This window comes from Idiotropiscis lumnitzeri, chromosome 7 (genome assembly GCF_059441095.1).
Source record: "Idiotropiscis lumnitzeri isolate Australia: NSW breed Sydney's pygmy pipehorse chromosome 7, RoL_Ilum_1.0, whole genome shotgun sequence".
Taxonomy (NCBI): domain Eukaryota; kingdom Metazoa; phylum Chordata; class Actinopteri; order Syngnathiformes; family Syngnathidae; genus Idiotropiscis; species Idiotropiscis lumnitzeri.
In genome coordinates this window covers 4,977,057-5,002,031 of record NC_142397.1, presented here as the reverse complement: position 1 = coordinate 5,002,031, position 24,975 = coordinate 4,977,057, and the positions used below count along the sequence as shown (strand labels likewise).

The window sequence follows — 24,975 nt, the reverse complement described above, 5'->3', positions numbered from 1 at the left end:
GAGGATATGTGGCGTCTCTTGGCCGAGTTCCGCGAGGTTAGCTCTTTTCTCACTCGGCTGCATAATGCACTGACTACAGCTGCGTGTGACTTGAATGGACGCGGCCTCACAACCTGTTGCATAATTTATAGAGGAAGGTTGCGTTTGGGGGTCGGGGGGTGGGCATCTCATTTATTTCTTTATCGGTTCTCACAACTACACCGGTCACCACATACATGTTCGCATAATCGTCGTCATATATCTCAGTCTGTTTTCTATTTACTTGTTTTCTCAGGTGCATGACGGAAGCCTAACCATCCTCGGCATCACCCGCGACGACAGGGGAGCGTACACGTGCAAAGCCTATAGCGACCAGGGGGAGGTGCTGCACACCACCCGTCTGCTGGTGCAAGGTACGAGTTGGATGAGACCCTTTTATTAAGGAGTTAGTTGCCAAAAAAATAAAATAAAAAATAAATATTTATATATATATATATATATATATGACCTCATATGACCTCATCTTATAGCGTGACATTGAAAAAATTTAAATAAGCAAAACAATAACCCAAAAAAAAAAAAAAAATCACTGGCGAGAGCATACACATGATTCTCTATAACTTCTGCTAACAACCCAGGCTAAACTTGGCTTCTCCCAGACATGGTCTTAGTTTCTCATTTGAGATGTACCCCTGCAACACGCTACTGATTTTGTGGATATTCATCACAAGGTGGGCTAGTTAGCACAATCAGTGCTTAACCCTAAACTTTTTGAATGTTCTACCAGGGCCAAATTTCAACCGATGTTGTCGACCCGTTCAGTGATTGCATCTATGGATTAGCGCTAGACACCATGTTGAATCATATATAAGCTAGCTGGGTTTTAACAAAAAATAAAAAATACAACAAAAACAAAAGAGCTTGTTGAGTTTCATTTAAGTGCTCTACAAATCACAACTATCAATCTTGAAACATTTGATGCGGCACACCTCTCTGTCAGATTTCTATTGTTGTTGAAAGACATTCAAGAGTTGGCCAATGTACCTGATGCCAAACGTTATATGGTGACATGCATTCACTTTAAGTGCTTGACCGGTCTAAATTTTCATTCGATTGTGCCTTGCTGTGCCTGTCAGTCGTCCACTTTTATGTGTGTGCAAAGCTGGAAATGAGCTGCAGGCTTTTTTGTATCTGAGCCCGCTCACAAAAAGACATCTTACCTTTCATGGCTTCTGCTTTTTTTCCCCCTTCCTTTTTTTTAATGGAGAGTTAAGAGTGAGTGAGTTCCCAAGGGGATGAGAAGGTTACAATGTGAAGCACGCGCTAGCTCAACAGCCACCACCATGCCTGCCGTACTGCGTTATGTCATCGCTCTGGCGATGTGGAGTGGAAATAATGCATGTTGTCTCTGTGGAAGAAGAACAGATTTGAAGTACTTTCCACTGTGATGTCATTGGTGTGCAACACTTTGTGTTTCAGGGCCTCCGTTCATCGTCTCCCCGCCAGAAAACGTCACCGTCAACATATCCCAGAATGCATTGTTCACCTGCCAAGCCGAAGCGTATCCTGGCAACCTGACCTACACTTGGTTGTGGGAGGAGGATAATGTCTACTTCAAAAAGTAAAGTGCCAGCCTAGTTGACATTCAAAGTATTAGACCTCATTATCATTATTGTAAAGATCAGGCTTACTGTGCAATTTTCAGAACTTTTCTTTCTGCTGATTGGCTGGGAGAACTCAAATGCATCTACTGCCTGATAGTCAGGCATCCATTTTGGGTCCTTTAAATTACCAATGTTGGTTCTTCCATGAGGCAGCCCTTAAAAGGATTTATTTTCTTCATTTGTCAGAAATGGCATCTTCAATTGTTTTGTCTGAAAAATTAATTATCATTTTATTTTGGGTTTTTTTCTGTGGGAAACGAAACATTTTGAGAAGCTGCTTTTTCATTGGAAATGGAGGATTAAAATTCATGATTAATTTGTATTTTAGTTTAATGTTAAATTTATAAAAAATTAAATACATTTTATGAAATTTAATTAAATTTGCAAAAATATAAATGTATTATCTTTTATATTTGAAATGATTCTATATACTGCATATACTGTATACACGTTAAATAGTGTAAATTATTCCTTAATTTAAAATCAAATTTAATTGGGAATTTTTACAAAATTTAAATTTTAAGTCATATTGTCTTCATTGAAATAAAATTAAACAATCCTTTCTCCCTGATTGAAAACAAATATATTTTATTGAGAACTTTTTGCAAAATATTAAAAATATACAAATTTTTTTTTAATAAAATAAATTATAAATAAAATAAATAAATAAAATAATTCAGTTTTAATTACAATCTCTTAAATTATTTTTCTAATTTACACAAAAAAATAATAATAATACAAACTCATATTCTTCTTATGACTAAATGAAAAAGATTAAGTTGAACGTAATGGATATTGCGCAACTGTTTGACTCTCTGCTGCTCTCTTATGGCCTCTTCTTTAACTCAGAACGCCTACACACATGTCGAAATGACAGCATGCGTTTCCCCCATGCAGTGACCTGAAGCTGCGAGTGCGCATCCTCATCGACGGCACCCTCATCATCTTCCGGGCCAAGCCCGAGGATGCAGGAAAATACACGTGCAGCCCGAGCAACAGCCTGGGCATCTCGCCCTCGGCGTCGGCCTACCTGACCGTTCAGTGTGAGTGTTGCCGTGGTAACGCCTGTGCTGGTTGGGGTCTAGGGGGTTCGGATGGAAGGCTGCTCTTTTATTTCTCACTAATGCACAGTCACCTCACCCATCTTCAAAGTCACATGTTATGCTTTCATGATGTAGCCGTCTTCATTTCGTTTCATTTCATTATCGAGCACGGATGATTTCATTAAGGGTAGTCATCTTGATTTCACGAGGTAGCGTCCCCATTTCAGAATTTAGCCTTCTTCATTGTCATGTGGCCTTTTGGCCTCTTCATTTTATGAGGTCGCCATTTTCATTTCAGTAAGGGTGACCATTTTTATTTCATGAGGTATCCATTTATATTTCGACAGCTAACCATCTTCACTTCATGATGTAGCCACCTTTCATGAGTTAGCCATTTTTACTTCATGACTAAGCCACAAAGACAAAATCGACTTTTTTTTTTTTAAATCAAAATTACTGCTTTGAATTCTTCTTGGAAAATGATGCCTTTTTTTTTCCATAGCATTGGTGTTCCTGCAAAAATCTATATTCTCTTATTGTGACTTCATTGTCCTAAATTTCTTTTCTCCAGACCCGGCCCGAGTGATCAACATGCCGCCGGTCATCTACGTCCCCCGCAAACTGCCAGGCACCATCCGCTGCCCGGCCGACGCCAACCCACCCGTGACGTCGGTCAAGTGGGAGAAGGACGGCTACCCTCTGCGAGTGGAGAAGTACCCCGGCTGGAGCCTGACGTCAGACGGGAGCATCCGGGTAGCCGAGGCCACAGAAGACTCCCTGGGCACCTACACTTGTGTGCCTTACAACGCCCTGGGTACCATGGGCATGTCCCCCCCTGCCACTCTGGTGCTAAAGGTACGACACAGACCCGCCTGTATGCGCTCCCGACTTCCAAACTCTGGCCCGTACTGACGCCAGCATTTGTGTTTGGATGCAAAGGATCCCCCTTACTTTAACGTGAGGCCTGGGGGGGAGTACCGACAGGAGGCCGGCAGAGAGTTAGTAATCCCCTGTGCTGCTTCTGGAGACCCCGATATTCCCAGCATCACTTGGAGAAAGGTGAGATGAAAGTTACAAAATTTTCTTGTACTAGTAAGATTTTGTTGGACTAAAATATCTGCTTTAGTATATATAAAGTTCATCTCACATTGTTCTCGTAAGAATATTCTTCTCGTCAAATGTCAACTTCATTCTAGCAAATTTCTTTTTATCATAACGTTACAGCTTTATGCATGTGAAATTCTCATAAGATTAACATCTTAGTTCATAAAATTTCCTGCTCAATCTTGTAAAATCACAACCGGTGAATTATGTCTTTTTTCCCTTGATAATATTACTTTATTTTCTTATTCACAATATTACATCATTATTCTCATGGAGATTATGATTTCTTTTATAGCAACTCTTCTGACTATTCTTGTAAAATTTAATTTATGCTTTTATTTTATGTTCTATAAACTAACATTTTTTTCTCGTAAGATTCAGACACAATCCTCATTCATAAGAAAAAAAATACTCTCATAAAATACTGTAAGTTTTACTATACAATACAATACAACTTTATTCATATAGCGCCCCCCCCCCCAACACACACGCACACACACCCACACACACACTTCTCCACTGTATCCTTAATGTCATTATATTCGTACATGTCCTTGTCAAATCTGTGTGCAGGTTGGGAAGCCGAGCCGGAGCAAGCACAACATCCTCCTGAGCGGGAGCTTGCAGTTCTTGTCGCTCAGCAAGGAGGATCATGGCGAGTGGGAGTGCGTCGCTACCAACGTGGTCACGAGCATCACTGCCAGCACCAGGATCCTAGTCATTGGTACCAGCACACACACACCCACGCGCACATAAACACACCCTCATCATTGTCATGCCTTGAAGTTGATTGTCATGGCTCTCGGCCATATGCTTTGTGTGATTCCCACGAAGCAGCGAGCAATAGACATCTCTTAATCTGCTTGCCTTTATCCAATTTGGCCGTGGGCGTCATTAAAATTGCATTTCATCTAATCTGCAATAGCTTTATGTGGCTCATTGGAAGGCTCATTCTGTAATCACAGCGTGGCTTTTGTGTGTCCAGCGAGTGGAGCGAGGACGTTTTTCCCCGCAAACTGTAAATTCACATCACAGGGAAGAGTCGAAACCGCTGCAGGATTAGTCACACTGACTTTCACTTTAAATCAGCACCACTTCTGAAGGTCCGTCCTACTGTAGTGTGCTTATTATGTAGATATATTAACATTTGCAGCACTAATGCTCAATCAACTTTGGTCCCCGTCAACTCGAACTGAGGACACATAACATTATCACTTTATTTGTCCAGTGTTATTTCAGTCTTGCAAAAATTACTTTTTCCTCAAACGTTTGCAACTATTCTTGTAAACTGCCCATTTGGAAATCTTTTATTATTTTGTTCCAATCAAATTTGGACTCTTTAATTGTACTTTGATCTGAAATTCTGGATGTTATTGTTGTAAATGTTTGAAGACATCGTCATCATTAAAAAAACAGTAAATTATTTTTTATTATTTCTGTAAAAATAAAACTGGAGTACAAATGGGTTTTTTCTCATAAATTGCTTGTCTTTTTTCATCAAAATTACATCTTTTACTGTAATGTTGACTATTCTTTAAATATTAACTTTGTATTTATATATATTTATATATATATATATATTTTTAAAAAATATTTTTATAACAACAAATACAGGGTTCTGACTCACTAGATGGATGCCAACAATGTTCGTATTGTTTCTCTTCCTTATGCTGTGTATTTGTGTGCATGTGCGTGCGTTGTAAACCACTCAGGCACCAGCCCACACGCTCCCGGCAACATCCACGTTGTGCCCTCAACCACCTCCGCTAATGTGTCCTGGGGAGTGGGCTACGACGGCGGCTTCGAACAGACTTTTTCTGTGTGGTACGGTCCAGTGTGAGTGCTCCTCGTCTACTTCTGGAATATTATGTGTGGAATACCGTATCGTCACAAATAGTGGCCCAGTGTTTTTATTTTTCTCAACTGCAAATTTTGCGGAGGTTCTGTTTAAACCATCTTTTTTCCACTGCTTTTTTTTTCCCTGTCGAGAAACAGGGAGACATTTATTTTAAAAAAGTTGATTGTGGTTCATAAGTAAATGACACATCCGGCAATTCTTTGGAGGCAGGCAATGAGTTTCGATCATGCATTAAGACTCTGTCACTGGCTATTTTTCCCCTGGTGGCAAAACCGGTGTTTCTACAAGTGAGGAATTTATTTCGTGAAGTAGATAACGTTAATTAATTGCGGCGGGGAACGTGTTTACAACATGCGATAAAACTCAGTCACCACTGATGGAAAAAGGGAGGTGTTTATTTGAGAGAGGTGTTTATTTTCCCGGAAGTCGATGATGTACCCAGCAATTAATTGAGGCTCAGCGTCAGTCAGATGGAAAAAGGTGTTTTTTATTTGAGGGACGTTTTTATTTTTTAAGCAGATGACACTTCTAGAGTTGGTAATTAGGGCACGGAACACATTTACAACGTGTGCTAATCACTCACTGCCAGCTCTTTTCTTACTGTTGGGAAAAGGCAAACTATTTGGGGAAGGTGTTTATTTTTGTGTAGTAGATGACACGCTATGGATATGTCGCATAATTTGAGCAAAAAATGATGTCATATTTTGTACTGCCAAACATGGTGCTATTGGTATGATCATAGCAATAAAAAACGGCACAAAAAGAACTTTACGTCCCTATGGGGGGGTTCGGTTATTTTTTTTCCCATTACAGTGCTGGAAGAAAAAAAAAATTATAATCAGGTGAATATAATATTGTTTCCCCTTTGTTAGTGACCTTATTTCCCTGGTGGATCAGTGTAAGTAGGTCACTTGTGTGCACAATCCAACTTTTAACTGTGACGCTCGCCAGTTAAAAAAAAAAGAAAACGCCGGTGAACATCACTTGCCATAACACACAAGTTATTATATGTGATTGAAAATCTTCTGAGTCGCATTTCCATATAACGTGTGTCTCCCATTTCTGTGCGCAGGTCAAAGAAAGTGGACTTCGGTCCACACGACTGGCATTCCATGCCGGTTTCTGGTGCTCAGACGTGGTTGCTGGTGCCAGGGCTGGAGCCTGGGACAGAGTACCAGTTCAGTGTGCTGGCACAGAACAAGCTGGGCACGGGCCCATTCAGCGAAGTTGTGACAGTCAACACTGCAGGTGGGCTTCGGCTTCGGTGGCGATGTTGGCATACGCACTGTGTGCTGTATATTTACGACGGCTCAATGTGATATACTGCCCTCTAGTGTGATTTCAATATGTCATAAGGCACCCCTGAATGCACTTCAATTTCTGGTTTATTCCTGTTCATTCTTAAGGAAAATTTCCAATATTGAATGTTGCGCGAATTTTGCAAAGCTCCCCGTTAACCACCCCTGAGCCAGAATTCTATCTGATTTTTATTTTTTTTTACCCCCCAGGCTCTCCCCTGGGTACCCCAGAACCACTGGTGCTTCTTACCCCACCACGGTGCCTCACCGCCAACCGTACGCAGCACGGTGTCCTCCTCACCTGGCTCCCCCCAGGCAACCACTCCTCACCCATCAATCGCTATATCATGGAGTTTCGCCTTGGGGAGCGATGGGAGACCCTGGACGACCTGATCCCGTCCACTGAGACCGAGCTCGTCGCCAGAGACCTGGTTCAGGTGAAAAATTTGTTTGATATGTTTTATAGTCGGGCAAAGATAATGAGACGATAAAGTACTTGTGTTTGGTGTGTCTTCCCGACGCCAGGAGTCCTGGTATGAGTTTCGAGTGATGGCAGTCATGGAAGACCTGATCAGTGAGAGCAGCAATGTAGTAGGAGTGTCCAGCACGGGTCAGTACAAAACAAAAACTTATCTGTGCAGGATTTTAAGTGTAATGCTTCCGTTTAATAAGTACTTTGACTGGCGTGGGGAAGATTCCAATATTTATGCCCCGAACCCCACAACAAGGTGCATTAATGACATTTTGACCCTTAACGATTGTATTTTTTGCGTGTGTATTAAAAAAAATATTTGTATTCAATTTATAGCATTTATTGTTGTTGTTTTTTTTTAAGCAGTGTATGCTATTACAACACTTTATAATACAAATTATCATAATTATCCGATCCAAAATGAAGCTCCTCAACTCACTTCAACATAAAATATTCAGGGCAACACTGAACTGCTTTTGTCACAATATCTCCACTGTGCCGCTAAAATATTACATTTCATCTGGTTAGCATTGCACTTTTCCTCTTTTACCGTTACGAGTATGCTTATGTGATGCCATTGCAAAAAATAAAAAATAAATTAAAAAAAAGCACTTGTGTAAACAGATTGGTTAATCCATTAGTATTGATCATTTTTGACCCTTCACGGTCGCCATACTTTTGTTCATGATTGGAAATGTAGTTATCAAGCCACATTCTGTTTGTCAGCAAATAATGTGAAATGACAAAATTTTGCCGCACCAATCACACTTGTTACTTACTTTCTACCCTTTCCCTTGTGACCGTCAGATCCCTTCCCCCCTGCGGAGGTCGCCGACGAGGGGCTGGCCCGTCCCGTGGTGGCGGGCGTGGTGGCAACCATCTGTTTCCTGGCAGCAGCCGTTCTGTTCAGCACTCTGGCGGCGTGCTTTGTCAACAAGCAACACCGGCGCAAGCTCAAGCGTAAACCGGGTCCGTATGACACTAACCGCCTCCACTCTCAGTGACCCGCGACACTGAATTATAACCGCCAATATATTTGTCCTCTCCAGATCCCCCCTTGTCCGTGACGCACTTCAGGAAGAGCGTGGAATCACCGTAAGTAACGTCTAGAAGACCCTGATGTCCGTAGTTGTGCATCTTCTTTATGCACCAGATTTTGTCAAAGGTCTCAAAAGGTTTGGAAACTGCTGTACTGTGCTTAAAAAAATTAATTGAGTTTGTTTGACTTTCATCACATTGTAGTTGACGACAATACATTTTTGTCACCCAACCCCACTACTGATGCTTTTCCATTGGTAATGAGTTCTATCATGGACCATCTATATATATATATATATATATATATATATATATATATATATATTTTATATATATATTTTATTTATATATTTATATATTTATATATATATTTATATATATTTATATATATATTTATATATATATATATATTTTTTTTTTTTATTTGTTTATTTATTTTATTTATTTAATTTTTTAAATATATTTATTTTGGGGGGAGCACAGATCGCTGTCACCCACAGTGATTTATTATTTGTTTATTTGTTTATTTATTTATTTTTTAAATATATTTATTTTTGGGGGGGGGGCACAGATCGCTGTCAAGATGGCATTGAATATGTGAATGAAAAATCGTAGAAATCTATAATATTGTACTGTGTGCATTACTAAAATAAGGTGACATCGTCAGGCGGGGCAAAAGAAAATGCACAGGTAACGTGCAGACTAGGAGTTCAAAGCAGCCCAGTCAGCATTTATAGCACATTAGCCCGAGTTGCCAAGCAGCAGCAGTGCGTGCGTGTGCGTGTGCGTGTGCGTGTGTATTGATTTTGTAAATCCATGTGTGTTCTTTAGCCTCAAACACTGTCCGCTCTCTGCATGACTCTCAGTGTTTAACACTTTTTTTTTGTTGTTCAGCTGCACTTTTACCGTATAGTGTGTGCAATCATCTTGTCTGTGTGTAAAAAAACAATACAAAACAAAAAAAATGTAGACAATGTAGACTGCAACTGGAGGAAAACAGGCTCATTTGTGACATTAGGGGATGCAAGCAGGCCTCCTTTACCTTCCTGATACAGTTAAAGATGAACTAGGCCCGTGTTGTTTGTCTCCCGCCGCAGGCCTCCTCTCACCCCCTTGCCCGGGGTAGAGCCCTGCTGGGACGAGCCTGCCAGGAGCACTTTCTTGCCCCCGCCCGCCAGCCCCCTGTGAGTGTGCTGCACTGCACTGGCCTGGCATGCATGCGTTCATACAGACATGACCTTGTGGCTTTTTATGTTGTGGTGGTTTTACATGTGGAGACAATTTTAAGATGCATGCAAAGTGACGATATGATAGGTATGCTGCTCCTGGTGTGGGCAGATTAGTGCCTGATTACATGTCGTTGTTTTGTTAGCGTGTCATCCCAGCTTTGTTTGTTAGCTGCTGTCCTGTCCAACATGCTCTAGACGCCATATGCTTGTCTTAACAATCGTTATTTGTTTCATCGCTAAAAAAAAAAAAAAAAAAACACCTACGCTTTAGTTATAGTTGCAAGCAAAAGAGTTCCCATTCCAAGGAGATAATACATTAAAGATACATTGAAGGAAACTGGATTTGTGCAAAATTTTCTTCAGTGTACCTGAAAAATAGCCTTGCACATAAAAGGTAGAATACCAAATATCTTTCGATTTAGCCTTCTTAAGTCTGTCTTAAGCGGGGTACAAATACTGAAGACAACAGTTGCTCTTCTCTTTGTGTCTTGCAACAATACGAGCTCCAGCGTCAAAATCACAGAGTCTGCGACTCCGTCCAATTCTGTGATGGCAACAGACGTTTATGATTGTTGGCCCAGACGCATCCCACACCGCAAGAGAATTGCTGAGGATGCTCTTTGAGAAACATCAGAAAGTTGGGTCTTTGCTGACTTGGCCCAGTTGTTGGCACGTTTGTACCCCGCTACAGGTTACCTCTTAATTGGCTACCATTTCACATTGCAATCTTTGGAGTCCGTGGCTCAGCCCAACTTGGTGTTGACCACAAATATAATGATTTTTTGTCATATATATTGAAAAGGTTTGTTGGCCGCAACCGTTTTCCAAGCAGATCTGGGTGGAGATATCAGTCTTAACGTACCCCGTACCACAGGAACATTGCTAAGTGTCTTTCGACAGACATCCAAGAATCAGGCCTTAGCTGACTTTGATCGCAAGGGAGGAGAACAGGCTCAAATTTAGCCCCAGAGTCGGTATGCGCGTACCCTACTTTCTGATTTCCCCCACACATTTTTAATGAAGCCCCGTCTCTGTCCCATTCTATGTCAGGTTGTCATCAGGGAAAATAAGCCCGGAGAGCTCCCCACCATCTCGGCCACGCTCGATTTCTTCCGAAGGTTCCCACGGACCCGGGCTGTACGTCAGGAAGCTGCCCAGCCCCCAGCGGGACAAGGACAAGGAGCTCTCCTTCTACAAGAAAACCAAGCGTGCCATAGCCAGCAAGAAGTACAGCGTGTCCAAGCACGAGGCTGAAGTCACCACACCAATCGAGCTGATATGTCGCGGCCCCGACGGCCGCTTCGTCATGGAAACAAGCCCGCCGCACCGTCGCATCCAGGGCTTCCCCTTCGCCGAGGAGTCCGACCTGTACCCTGAGTTCCGGCAGTCCGACGAGGAGAATGATTTCGACCCTGGGCCTCTGCCGCCCATCATGCCCACGCTGCGACCCCAGCTCTCCCCGACATCCTCCAGCCTGGAGTCCACGCAGCCCCTAACCTACAGCCCCCACCTGCACAGGGCCATGGAAGGTATGAGCTTTGCAGAGGGCAGTGCACTTCACGCCTCAGGGCAGGCCCCGTCCGCCCGCTACAGGGGCTTCCCCCAGGGCCCCTTCTATGGGTATCTCGGCAGCCGCATTGAATCAGGGATTCCACCACCATTCTACATGCCTGACATCAGCCCGCATAGCTCCGCTCTGTCCTCCCCCCCGGGCACTGCCGAGGGGCCCTTTGGCTATCCCTCCATCCCTGAGGAGAGCGGAGAGATGGAGCACCATCAGTACACTGCCTCCGGCCATTCTCTGTCTCACACTCACAGCCCTCCCCCTCACTCACCTGAAAGCTGGCAACCTCATGCGCTACCCTTCCTGGGTCTGGAGGGTCCACGCTTCATGTTCCCCCCTCACCATCCTTTACATCATCCTCCGGACATGCCCGACCCACCCTCGTACCCCTCTCACTCGCTCCCGCCCGGTCGCCTCCACCTCCCTCCCCTGACGGATCCGACAAGCCCGAGACTCCTGCAGCTGGAGGTCCCTGTGGCTCCCCCAGGCAGAGACAGGCCCCCGGGGCCTCCGGTTAGGCGTTTAGCTATGCAACAGGCCCAAAGTCTCGGCCAGCTCAGACACACTGCCCACGGAGTGGGTGTACCAGTGTTGCCTTACCCTGACCCGGCAGCCCGCGCAGGCAGCCCAAGCACAGCCCCCAGTAGTAGCCCCCAGTCTTGGCTCAGCCCAAGGGCGGGGCGCCGAGCAGACCCCAGCCTGCCCCCCTTAGTACTCCAACCCTCCCGACTGTCCCCGCTCTCCCAAAGTCCACTTAGCACCCAGCCGGGCTCTCCAGATATTCTCGTGCGCCCGCCTCCACGCCCCGGCATCCTCCGTACCTCTCGGTCTCTGGAGATGCCCGAGCTCACCCTGCAACCCTCCACCACCTTCTCCCGGAGGTCCTCCCTGACCGCCTCTCCCACTCCGAGTCAGAGCGGCAAGCAGGCCAGCCATGGTTACCACGCCGCCCACATGTCCTACGCCTCCACAGCAGCCAGTTACCCCTCGCAGTCCCCCTCTCCCCCGCCGGAGGGCAGGGACGTTTTCGGTCAAAGGCCGTCCCAGAGAAGGACAGAGGAGGAGATGCTACCCTCAGAGCCCTCCCAGCTCCAGGTTTCAGCCTCAGGGTAGGTGATCATTCCACAAGAGAATAGTCTCTCCCTGTCTGGTCTATTTATTCCAAGCAAATATGACTTAAATGGCTCAGTTAAGATGCAATTAGGACGCATATTGTTCCTTAATATGCAGAAGGCATGTAATAGCATTGAGCATGCATGTGTATCTTAATTAGTCTCTTGGTCCTGGAAACAATCCATTCAAATCGACAAAGTACTTTAGACTTGTTGGATAATATTGAGCCTTAAAATAGAGTCATAAACAATTTTAAAAAAATAAATCAAAGGCCTTGTGTTAAGAAAAAAAAAATCTTTATAGTGAAACCATCTAAACTTTTTAAAAAAATGGAAAAAAAACTAAACAAAAGTTTTTTTAAATTAATGCACTTTTTTAAATACAGTATAAGTCAAACATAAATTTGTTAAATAAGGGAAATAATAGAGATAAAAAATACTGGATCTGTCAGCAAAATATAACTTTTTTAATAGGATTTCAGAAACATTTTTAAAAGACATACAATATAGTGTAAAAAAAACATTTAAAAAAAAATCATCAAATGCTCAAGTTTGAACTTGAATAAAAAGAAGTAATGCAACACATTTTGCTTCAAACCTGAATTGAATAATATTGAGGCGTTCGTCTTTATAGATTCCACTGGTGATATAAAAAGCGTACCAAAAGATCAATATTAATGATCAAACGTGCACAAATTTCATTTAAAAAAGAAACACGGTACCACATATTTTCCGATTTGGTTACGTTTGCCGAAATGCTACGCTAACAACGTAGTCGTAAGACAATTTTTTTTACTAATTACATTTAAAAAAAAACATTTCGATAGATGCTAAAATAAAACACTGTAAAATGTTAAATATGGCAGACATTGAGCGTGCCTTCTTTTGGCAGTGTGACCACATATACTAACTCTTCTTCTGCACAGTGAAGCGATTTGCACGATTTTTGTAACCGCGACCATAGGAAACTGAAGACCGTCTACAGCTGTTTTTCAACAGCTTTATTTGCTTTGCTTTAATGTTAGCATTCGGAAAGGATTAACTCGCCAGGTGCGGCGATGGAAATGACTTGACTTCTAATAACTTTGAAGTTTTTCAAGTACATATTAATGCATCCGCAATTCCATACGCGGCAATTCAATTAGAAAAAATGTACTGTATATATGCCCATGTGCTTAGTGGCCCCTCTCACCAACAATCAAGCCAAGACTGGCTGGTGCACATCAATGGTCCCCAGAGGGGAAATGGTAGCAGTGTATAAGGCTGCTGTTTGCTAGCGGGCGAGGGTCTTACCTGATTTGTCTTTGATTGATCTCAGCTATCTGGGCAGCGTTGTGACCCGGCCCCCCACGCCGCAATAGGTAAGGGTTGGACCCATGTTTGAGAGGGGAGGGGGTCAGCAGGTGGAGGGCTCGAATCACTCTCTCCTTTAAAGGGGAATCGCTTTGGGTGGTGCCTCTGTGCTGGATTCAAGTGAGCGGCATTAACGCTTAGACTGTAATCATCACGGTCGCAGGACGCATTTGTCAATAGTAGCACTAAGGCAACGTAAGCCTGCTGCGGCCATTAAGGCTTGCGAGTGGCTTTGCTTGACATGTTTACCTGCACTTAAATAATTAAAAAAAAAAACCAAACAAACAAAAAAAACAGCCTTGAATCAATAGAGGACGCACTTGATTGATAGAAAGGAGTATTCCCCTTTAAAGATTTGTTCCATGTGCAAAATGCCATGCATGCATTCTCTAAACTTCTCTCTCTATATGACCAAACAAATAACAAGAAAAACTTGACTTCTCTGTCACATTTGTGCTTTGCGTTCTTGCCTTCTGTCATGTGACCGTTTTTTAATGGCCATCCTCCTCCTTTCCCGTCATGTGACTCGTCCCTCTTAACGGCCATTTTCCTCTTCCTGCCATCTCCTCCCGTCGGCATGGTGAAGCCTCTTGTGCCGCAGTGTTCATTTCGATCAACGTGTGCTGTACCGTGTTCATGTCTATATAGAAAATGTGCTGCGTTTGAAGCCAGCACGCTACGCCCCCCTCACCCCCCCTTCCAGATTTGTCTTCGCCTCTCTCTCTAACGCCTATCGCTCTATCTCTCCACAGCAGCAAGCGATGGACGCCGTCTCTAAAAAGATCAGTTAATCTATGTGCGGCTCCACAAGTTGACCTCACTGAGCGCTCAATCAGGCCCTTTGGCTCCAGTTTGAGTGTCAATTGAAATGTTAGTTTGTTGCATCTGTCTATGAGGGCTGCAACAACATGCTCTCCTTTTCAACTCTAAAAAAAAGTGATCACCTGCGGGATCCTTTTTGTCAAGACTGGAAATGTACTTATTAAAGGTTGTTCTTCCAAGGATCGGCCTTTTAAGGACACGGGGGCAGCCATTTTGCTGGTTTGCAATTTTGTCTTGTCCCCATGCTGTGTCAAAATGGGTATCAGAGCACAGCAGAACAGGACAGGAACAGGATATTTATATTATATAATCGTATTTGTATTTATCGAGATTCGTCAACTGAGATGTTAGCATGTGCCAGAGTTAGCTGACTGAGCAATTTCATCACCTCATTGCACATTCCGTACTGCGCACTTTTCAATAGGGTGGGCAGCAACTTTGCTGAACTTTGTCCATGATGTCTGGGACTGATGACCACCAAATCTTTTGAATTGAAGCTAAATTAACAATTTTTAAATGTCGTTCTTCTGAGAGCTCTTGTGCGAGGCATGGTTCACGTCTTGCTGTGTTGAGAATCGAAAAGTCAAAAGTCTAAATATATACTGTTGATTGAACTCTTGGGTTCATATATTATTTTCCAGCTTGGACTATGAATGTGTTGAATATGTAAATGTTTCGATTCACTGCGACGGTTTCTATCGTGAGGAATATTGACCTGAGACGATAGACTGACGATCCCGTCTGCTGAATTTTAAAAACTATCAAAAGAATTAAGCTATTTGTCACCCCATGATGCATTGCACGCCAGCAAGATGTCGACCCTCCCCATGTCGCGATTTCACTGGACTAGACGTTTTTTTGTCCATATACCTGCATTACAATTCTAATGATTTTTAAGTATCAAATACATTAGAGGTGTGTCATTCTTGAAATCCAATCTGTCTCCTTCCCAATCCATCCTTATTAAGACATATTCATTATTTTTTCTTTAATAGGACAAGTGATCAATTTTGCCTTTGTGAAGCGGTCATTATGCGAAGACCATTAATCGCCACTGATTTTACGAACCGGAACCAAACTGTAATTTGACGCTTGCATCAGCAACAAAATCTACACTGCATGTTGATTTTAAATAAAGCAAGCGTGGCAATTGTGTCCTTCGTGTAATGACTGCTTCAAATGTGTCAACTGTTTCTCTCTGTCTTCTCCTGTCCTACCTCATCGTGTCTAGCGCTTCTCATCCATCAGTGCTAATAGAGTATGTGAAGTTTTTCAGACCGCTCGGTAGCAGTGCGACCGGTGTGCCGCCATTGTTCTGTATTTTCACTCGACTATGGGATGGAGTGTTGGATTAATGCGGGGACGCCGTGTGCTGTACCTCTCTCTCTCTCTCTCTCTCTCTTTTTCTGTCTGCTTTCCTCAGGGAGCCTTTAGGTGGGGCTAGTGAGGCTGCTGCTGGGTCTGAGAGTCTACCAGCACTGCTACACCACTGTATCACAAAAGCTAAGGGAGTGGCCACCAACAACAACAACAACGCGACCTCCACCAGGAGAACAGGCAAGTTTTGCTTTCCATTCCAATGTTGTATAGATTAATCGTCGGGTTTAGAGCTAGTTGAAGTCTATTTCAGCAAAGTTGTGGAGAGGATGTCCTGAACTCCGAACTTGACTTGGTGACCGGATCAGTGGTGAACAGGGTGGGGCTCTCATTCACCTGTATGGGTTTGGATGTCTTTTTCATCACATGCAACCTGTGGCCGAGTGCATTTGCTAACATACGAGACCAGGAGAGTGACCCGGAGTACTCATCTGGGCAAAGTGCGAGAGTGAAAGCACCCTGCATCTCTCTGTGTAGAATCTCACTTCATCAGGTTGTGATAATCTGTAAAGGTTGATTTGAGGCAACCAGACTAAACGCTTATTTTTGTTTTAAATTTTAAGTGGGAGTTTACCAATGGATGCCTTTAGTGGGTGTGTCTCCTGAGGGTGGTTACAATTGGTCAGAGCTGGGCACTTCACCCTTTTTTGCTCGTCAGTCCCCAGCCCTTTGGCCGTGACCTAGGTCTCGTTCCGGCCTCGACCCTTCGGCCTTATTCAGAAAAATTGTCGGCCCTAAACCTCATTCCGCCAAACGCCTTCTTCTTCTTCGTCTCATTCTTCTTCTTTCTTCTTCTCCACAAACCTGCCCAATGCAAGTAAGTACGCCCAGTCGGCAGTGGCGCTTTTTGACGCGTTCTGAGGCAATTTTTGTGTTTTTCCTATTTCGCTGAGTAGGTTTGACATAATTGGCTTCTTTTAAATCAGATCCTCTAAGTCCAGAATTTGTTCGTTGTTTTCCTCGAAAAACGCCCCCCTTCTTTTTGAACCGCAAATTAACTGTTGACTTTGGAATGTGCTCACTACGCTCTATGTTGTGCTCACTGGCACTGCTGGATCAAGTCTTGTGTCTAGTGTATCTCTCACATACTCCCCCGCCCCACCCGACCCCCTCCAGGTGCGGCTCCCTCTCAGACCCAGGAGCCATGTCAGACCCCCCACCAGGACGAGGTGCTCAGCAGAACGAGGAAAAGGCAAACAAAGAAGAACCCCTATCTCTATTTGGCCTCCTTGCTGCATCGCAGGCCCTCCGAGGACGACCAGACGGGCATCCTGACCGGCGCCGACTCGGAAGGCCCCAATTACGGGACCCTCCGTTGACCCGAGGGGCCTGCCAAGCCATTGAACTCGATTTAAGGCCACCTCATCCCCACCGCACCCTGATCTTAGTATCAAGCTGATAGCTTTCGTATCATCTCTCGAGCTGAACGGAGGCATCGGCGTGAGTACATGAACAATTGGTTTGGCTTCCCTCCATCTCACTTGAAAAGATATAATGTATATAAATAGTCAAAACAAGGGAGTGAAGTTCCGTTCTAGAGTAATAAAGACATTTTTTTCACTCACGCAGGAAGGGGCGAGCGAGGGTCCATGATTTCCAGTGATACAGTGTACTGTTATGCCCGGTGCATCCACTCACCGACTTTTCCTACAATACAAATAGTGTCAGTATTTAAACACAGGGTTCTTACCACCAAATATACCTCAGAGTAAACGCAGAGTTGCTGTAATTCTTGTGGTATACTGTACGTACTTGACCTTTTTACATATGGAGAAAAAAAAAAGAATCAAATAATAAGGTTTGGATCACGCAATGTGCTCGAATTTTTCTTTTTTTTTTTTTTCCCCGACTCTTTAGCTAGCCTTTGGTTCTTGCTATTAGCATGTGTTTATTTAGCGGTACTATCCACTGAGACTGTCTTAATGTGTCGATGTTACGAGGTCGAATTCACGGACGGTCGGGTGGCTTTAGACGAACAGGGTGATCAATGGTAAAATGTTGAGTAGGATGAAATTCACTTGTGATGCTTGGCACATCTAGAGGTGCCTTTTTTTGACTGTACGCTCATCTTTTTTCTAGCTTAAACTTGCCTTTTTCGTCGCCTTCTCGCATTCGTCTCGTCGGGGAGGACTCCAAAACTGTTCTTCTGTTTTGCCAGAGAAGAAGCATGACTCCTGTTTGTTTTGTTTGCTCGCTTTTTATAGTTTCAGCTGCGCATTTCCGACTAGACACGAAATGCACAGGGCTACTTAAAGTGGGAAAAGGCAAAAAAATAAACTCATAAATAAAAGTTCATGCAGACGGAATAAAGGTTCTGCATGTTAAATAGGAAACTTACCAAGCATACAATGCCTCATGAAGCTGGAAAGTGCTAAAAGCAATGAATACGATACAACGGGCCCTCGGGAGTCAAGCTCAGGCCAAATATATTTAAGTTATTGAAGCATTAAAGTGGTTAGTGTTTTTTTTTTCATATGAAACAATTGAAAGGACTGGGAAACTCAAAGTTTTAACACACAGTCTGTTCACAATCTTAATTCCTCAATTCCAGGTATTATCTGTCATTACTCATCATTACGACGTCATTAATCACGATTAGCGTTGCAGTGGACTGTAATCTGTAGTGACTCTAAAATCTTGTGTGCATATAATGTTTACACTCCTAGAAATGCGAAAGCAAGGTAGTAAATGTAGAAGCTAGCAGCTAGCGCTAGCAACTAAGGCTAGCATTGGACTCTATTTGTTTGCGTGTTTATGCTCCTGGAAATGTGGAAATACAGTGGGAAGAATAGAAACTAGCACCATGGTGGTTTGCTAGCAACTAGCGCTAGTGGCTAATGTTAGCAGTGACTTCACTGTTTCTTGTGCCTCACAATCTTCATTATGCTACTTCCAAGACATGTTTTTTTTCCAAAAGTGAACAATTCGCGACGTTCGAATTTTGAAGGATCACTTTAATCCTTCCTTTTCACCATTATAAAACCCATGTGCTTTTTTTTATGCAAAAGTAAATTAATCATCATTCCAGGTGTAACAGTGTGCCAAAAATAGCGGTAATTTTTCGGTTCACATCAGGTACAGTAAAGTAACAAAACTCAAACTAAAATTATTTGTTAAAAGAAAGATTCTCCAAAAATAAAAATGAGTAGTGAATAATGTATAACAGCTTAAATCTTCATTTAGTTTTTTTTTTTATAAAAGTGCAATAACAATTTTGTCTTTCTTTCCATGCTGCATTGATATTAATAATTGTTGTGATTCCATTTCAAACGACTTAGCAAGTATATTGTTAGCCACGACATCCACTATCCAAAGGGTGAGCTCCACTCTTTTTGTTTACAGAGTAGAATTGTTGCTAAAGCGCAAGCATGTGACCCTTGCCCATGTTCCATGAGGGAACTTGCGACAATGCTACCCAAAAGTCCGAATACAAATACAAAGTCTTGTTACACTTACGTTTGATGAGTAGCGCCTTTGGGGATCTGTTTCGTTTTCATTTCTTCATTTATCATTCTAACGTCATTTGTCTCTTTGCCTTACCACTATGGATACGCACAAAAAAATAAAAGTCAAAGAGCAAACCCAAAACACAACAGTTGACATTCGTCTTGAGTCCCGAGGGTCCTTTGTACTCAACTACAACCAACAGCGAGACTGTTTAACATATTTATATTACTTTCTAGCTACTACTCTGTATGTTTGTTGATTTTCTGACACTAGCCGATAATGAATGTATGCTTTTCGCTGTACAGGAAATGAATGTCCCGATGTTGCAGTGCATTGAATTACCGCTGACGTTGTTTTCTTTTTTTAAGGTGCAGCCTGCATCCAGGCCAAAATGATCTGTACTGTTAGGCCCCTTTATAAGCTGTTTTCTTTCCGATGCTTTTTTTCAATCATGCAAATATAACAAAGTATTTGCCACAAAGCGAGAGGTCAAAGTTAATGGTTGCCTGAAAGTGAGCGCCCACATTAATCGGTACAAGAGCCGGCAATTTAAGAAGAACAAAAAAAAAAGATCTATATTTGTTATGTACTGTACATGTATCGTATTTGAAAAAGAGAAACCGCGTTTTACGGGGAGACCTTCTTGGAATGAAGATGTACAAAAATGACAGAAGAAAAATTAGATTATATAAATATATTAAACAATTAAAAAAAAGAACAGTATTTGCTTACAGTACGGCTTTAAGTGGAAACATTTTAAGGTGCCTCGTTTGTCACGCTTTTAGCGCACATGCTTTTACCCCCAAAGGAGTGAACGTAATAATATTAGCAGTGTACGGTGTATTGCTTCTGCTTGTATATTTTATCTCGTGAAAATGTTAAGCTTTAGACTTCTCTAGCCGCTTTCACGCAGAACCCGCAAAATTCCTGCATCAGAGCTGTGAAATTAGGGCTGGGCAAGATTGCCTTAAAATAAAATCTTAAATTGAGCCTTCTGCCATCTAGTGGTAGAGTGTTTAATTACGCTCCTTGTCTCCATACGTTGTTGGCAAAGATAGCTGAACAAAGATTTTCTTTAAGAAAAAAAACCAAAACATCCTGATTCATTTATCCAAATTCACTCAGCCCTACGTCACAGCAAATTGGGATATTGCCACAATCTATATTTATTTTTTTAAACATGTTGGACAGCACCATTGCTTTCAACACAACAGGGTGAGAGAAGCAAGTGCTCCTGCAAAACCACAAAAGGTGAAGTCAAGTCAAAAATTCTCTTCTTTCTTTGTTTCATGTCTGATTTCATTTTCAGTCAACAGCAAGTGGCAAAATGCCCCCCCCCCCGAGATTAAAACAGATGGATTTTGCTGCTTAATTAATTTAACACAAATGCAGTATTAATCAAAATGCATTGTTTAGACTTGTGAGGACACATAGAACATATTATTGCTAAAAATGTTTCTGACTTGACTTACCCTTTAAACATAAGTGGCGTGCCACCCTTGTTGCGGCTCCGGTACTACCTCCGAAGCCGAGAAGCCACCGGATCGACTCCGTATATAATGTCAAAAGAGAGCTTCTAAGACTCGACTAGCCATCCAAAGCTCCCAAACGTTCGCTCCCCGGGCTGAAGCGGTGTACATTACGTAGCATTTACGAGCATGTTAGCGGCTTCTCAGCATTACGACTTGGTGCTACGTTCAAAACTTTGTGGTGCTGTAGTGTAGAAAAATACAACCTCTTCTTTGGTTTTTCGAATGGGGGGCGGGGGCTGCTTAAACTAGAGCCGTCTCTCTTGTCATGACCGTGTTGATTACGATGGTGGTGATAAACCATATTGGAAAATATAGTCGTGTACTCTTTGGAAATCTTGGGGGAGAAAAAAAAATCCCCTATTAGATTTGTGACCTTCAAATGACCTCAACATGTTTCTATAGCGTGTATGTGTGTGCGTCTGTGCTTCCAAGGTACCCTCTTGATAAAGTAGTGTATGAACCCAAACTAAATCACCAGTAGGTCCACCATCTCAAGTTAGCGGCATTTTTTTTTTCTCAAGCACACCACTGATGGGGGCGCCTCTTGGCACACCTCCACCCTCAAATGGAACCTTTTCACGTTGATGTCACACCACTTCCACACTTCCACAAATGCAGCTTTTGCCATGCTTTTAATGAAAGCACTTCCCCCGGTTGCTCACAGAAGCTTCAAAGCCCTGCCATGTTGAATGTCCGCTAAGAAATAGTTTGGCTTTGGGTGGGCTTCATTTAAAAAAACTCAGTCGTAAGCCTCCACACACCCCTGTTTAATTGCCAATTGTTTGTGCCAGCCACCCAGTGATAACCTTCCACTGTTGTAATCTTGAACATAAAAATAAAAATGAAAAAATTTTCAAGAGCTAAAAAAAAACCCTCCATACTGATATAATGTGGTTGCGCAAGTGTGCACACCCTCTTATAACTGAAAGTGCGGTTGTGTTCAGCTATAACCGATCACATTCAAGCTCATGTTAAATGGGAGTCAGCACAACACACCTGCCACTATTTAAAGTGCCTCTGATTGACCCCAAATAAATATCGTCTGTTCTAGTAGGCTTTTTTTTTAAACTTGTTTTTGCTTAATAGCGGAAGCCTGAAACTTTTGTGCCAATCCTGACTGCATTCGGAACTGTTACGATTTCCTTCCACTTTGTCTAAAGCCTCAGTTCCATCCGGAAAAACAACTGCATGCTGCCGCCACGTACATCTCGAAAGGTCCAATTTTCTTTTGGTGATGAGCGGTGTTGTGTTTGCCTCAAGCATAGCAATTGGAATTACGGCCAAAATGTTCATACACAATAGTTTTCATCAGCAGAAGAGCACCGTACACAAAGAGAAGCATAGTAGTCGCAGCATCATGTTTTTCTTCAGCTGGAACTGAGACCTTAGACAAGGATTCCTTCAAAAACATGTCAAGAAAAGTCTACTAGAACAGCTGGAACTCAATTGGGATTAATCGAAAGCATTTTAAATCTTAACAGGTTGGTGGAGACTCCCATTTAATACAAATTTGAATGTAATTTGTTCATTCAGAACGCAACTGCATCCCGAGTTAAAAGTGGGTGTGCAAACTTGTGCAACTACATGATCTGACTTGTTTATATGTACCTCCTATTTCAAAAAGACATTTTCTTTCTAATTAAGTTCCATAGTTTAGAGCAGGGGTCGGCAAACATTTTGATTGGCGGGCCACAATGGGTTCTAAAAAAGGGGCCGGACCAGGAGCAGATTAATGGAGTCTTTTGATGACATCATCTCATCTGAGGAAAACAATGCATTTAATTTTAAATGAAAATGGACAAAAGCATTACAACAAAATATCTGTCTTTGACAGGCCATAGTATTTAGAAAATAAAACATAAGCAAGGTTTATTCATTTAATTTTTTTCAAATTCGACGGGCCGGATTAAACCGTTTAATTATTCTCAATAAGAAACATGTACAGTGTTAAAGAGGGCTGCTTTGGACGTACTGTTAGCTCCGTTGTTTTTGTTTTTTGGTCACAACTTCTCTGCTTCACTAGCTCCTGTCGGAGTGAAACTTTAACAATTCTTTTTATTGTATTAATCTTGCATGTAGAGACAATACCAATTTAGCAATCATTCACGGACATCTAAGATGGTTGTTAATGGACAGAAACCTAGAATAATATGTAGTATTTTCTATATTCTCTGTTTTTTCATGTGTACCAGCACTGAGGAACTAGAATGTATTATTATTATTATTATTATGATTCTTATTATTGTAGGCTACAATAAAAAAAAAAGCACTACATTGTTAACTGTTTTAGCGTAAAATGCTCATAATCACGCAAGCAAGCCATGTAGTGCTTCAGACGAAAGAACATGTACATTTCCCATTCTCCATCCATCCGCCCGACTGTGCTGTACATCACATGTTTACATTCTGTGTTTTGGGTGCAAAATCCACATTTGTAAATATCAGCGCAATGAACCAGTTTATTTACTCTTACGTTGTTCCGTCCTGTCATCGGGTTTAACATTGACACATTGTGAGCAATTAACTCATACTGTATGGTGCTGTACCAAAGCCTTATGTATGATATTTGTATTACTTTTTCTCACTGCTGTCAAGTGGCATCTGTAAAGTCATTTTTTTTGTGTGTGTGGGTGTGTGCGTGGGAAACAGAAACAAGCTACAATGTAAAAAAAAAAAAACTGGCCTGATTTCAACCCCCGGCCTTTTTAAGGGGAGAAAAAGCGCCATAGGAAGTGGTTGCGGTGGCTTGAGCGCACCATCTCAATTCATCCTCGCCACATTCGGCACACCTGTGAGAATATGAACATATTCATGTCACCATATCATTTCCAACGCTTAGTCCCATAAGGAATTTTTCTCTCAAATTTTTGTATTTTGATATAATAAAAAAGACAAAAGAGGTCTTGCCTGTTGTACTTTATTTACATAAAGACATTTTTTTTTTGTCTGCGCTCAACAGAATGAACACAAATCCTAACTTATTTCACAGGGAGATTATTGTATTTTCAGTAACGAAGCGCCAACATTTTTAGGTGATATTAAAATTGGAACAATTATACCGCACACACGGTACCAAAGCGCGCCAACTCAATTGGAAACCTGCTTTTGTCTGAATGTCTGATGAAGATGAATGAGTAGCTTTGTGCCTTGTCCTACGTCTGATTGATTATTGAAAAACAGATCTAATTGTATCTCAATTTTCCATCTAAAAAAGTGTAGTTCACATGCTAGACACAGGGTGTAAGTGTTGAGCATTCAGTTTGACATGACCTCTCCATCAAACCAACACCTAAAAAGCTAAATATTAATTCAAGCTGTTCAAATTTAAAACCTAAGTGCAAACAAGTATAACAATATTTGTAGTTAATGTTTTTCTAAAGGAAATGCTAATTGCAAGAAGGCTTGGGCGGAACAAGAAAAACAAATAAGTTGAAAGAGAATGACCTTTGTGCTTTTGAATCTATTTCTCGACCCCAGAGGCATGCCGGGAAACAAACACAGGAACAAGCGTGAACAAGCGTGTGCATACACCTGGCGTAACCACCTGTTAATCCACTAGATAAACATTGAAAATAACGTTTTTCCTCATTGAACGTAAACTTTCAAGAAACATTGTCACAGTAATATTTGGGGAAAAAAAGTGTGATTAGGGAAAGAGACTCCGACCGCATATCATTATGAATTGAAACATACAGATTAATTTTAATTGTATTGTATTGTATCTCTATTACTGTATAAAAAGTGTTGCTCTACGAATGACAACTATTTTGTCTTTGATCAACAATATAAAGACGTAATTTCACAAAACTCAACACTTCAACATTATAAGCCTAAAAATAATAGACAGGACAATATGGTTGGAAACATTCTAAATAATATTTAAAGTAAAACTTGTGTGTCAAAATTGGAGTGTGCGTTGATGCTTTCATTATTTATGCAGTACTGTATTAACACAATAGTATTCCCATTAAAATTAAATTTAAACATTTATGTCGAGGTCTCATAATTCTTCAATGCATTTTTGGTAGTTAAAAAAACCCTTGTTTCAACAATAAAGTCAGAAGAGTCTATAAAACAGACTTT

General features: G+C 41.9%; 1 protein-coding gene across 3 annotated transcripts in view; it reads left to right on the top strand.

Annotated features, from left to right (window-relative positions):
- Positions 1-21,623, top strand: part of igsf9ba (immunoglobulin superfamily, member 9Ba) — a 47,005-nt gene extending 25,382 nt beyond the window's left edge. The window contains exons 5-20 of one of the 3 annotated variants that reach the window (XM_088300627.1): positions 275-392; positions 1,459-1,600; positions 2,541-2,686; positions 3,258-3,541; positions 3,626-3,745; positions 4,364-4,514; positions 5,503-5,626; positions 6,721-6,896; positions 7,157-7,383; positions 7,472-7,556; positions 8,226-8,387; positions 8,468-8,513; positions 9,554-9,640; positions 10,736-12,358; positions 15,960-16,093; positions 17,030-21,623. In XM_088300627.1, coding sequence (XP_088156753.1) covers positions 275-392; positions 1,459-1,600; positions 2,541-2,686; positions 3,258-3,541; positions 3,626-3,745; positions 4,364-4,514; positions 5,503-5,626; positions 6,721-6,896; positions 7,157-7,383; positions 7,472-7,556; positions 8,226-8,387; positions 8,468-8,513; positions 9,554-9,640; positions 10,736-12,358; positions 15,960-16,093; positions 17,030-17,232 — 3,828 coding nt within the window. In that variant the 3' untranslated portion in view covers positions 17,233-21,623. Of the gene's footprint in view, positions 1-274; positions 393-1,458; positions 1,601-2,540; positions 2,687-3,257; positions 3,542-3,625; positions 3,746-4,363; positions 4,515-5,502; positions 5,627-6,720; positions 6,897-7,156; positions 7,384-7,471; positions 7,557-8,225; positions 8,388-8,467; positions 8,514-9,553; positions 9,641-10,735; positions 12,359-13,679; positions 13,723-15,959; positions 16,095-17,029 lie in introns of those variants that run through there. The other 2 variants (XM_088300629.1, XM_088300628.1) reach the window with 2 other exon arrangements.
- The last annotated feature ends 3,352 nt before the right edge of the window (positions 21,624-24,975 follow it).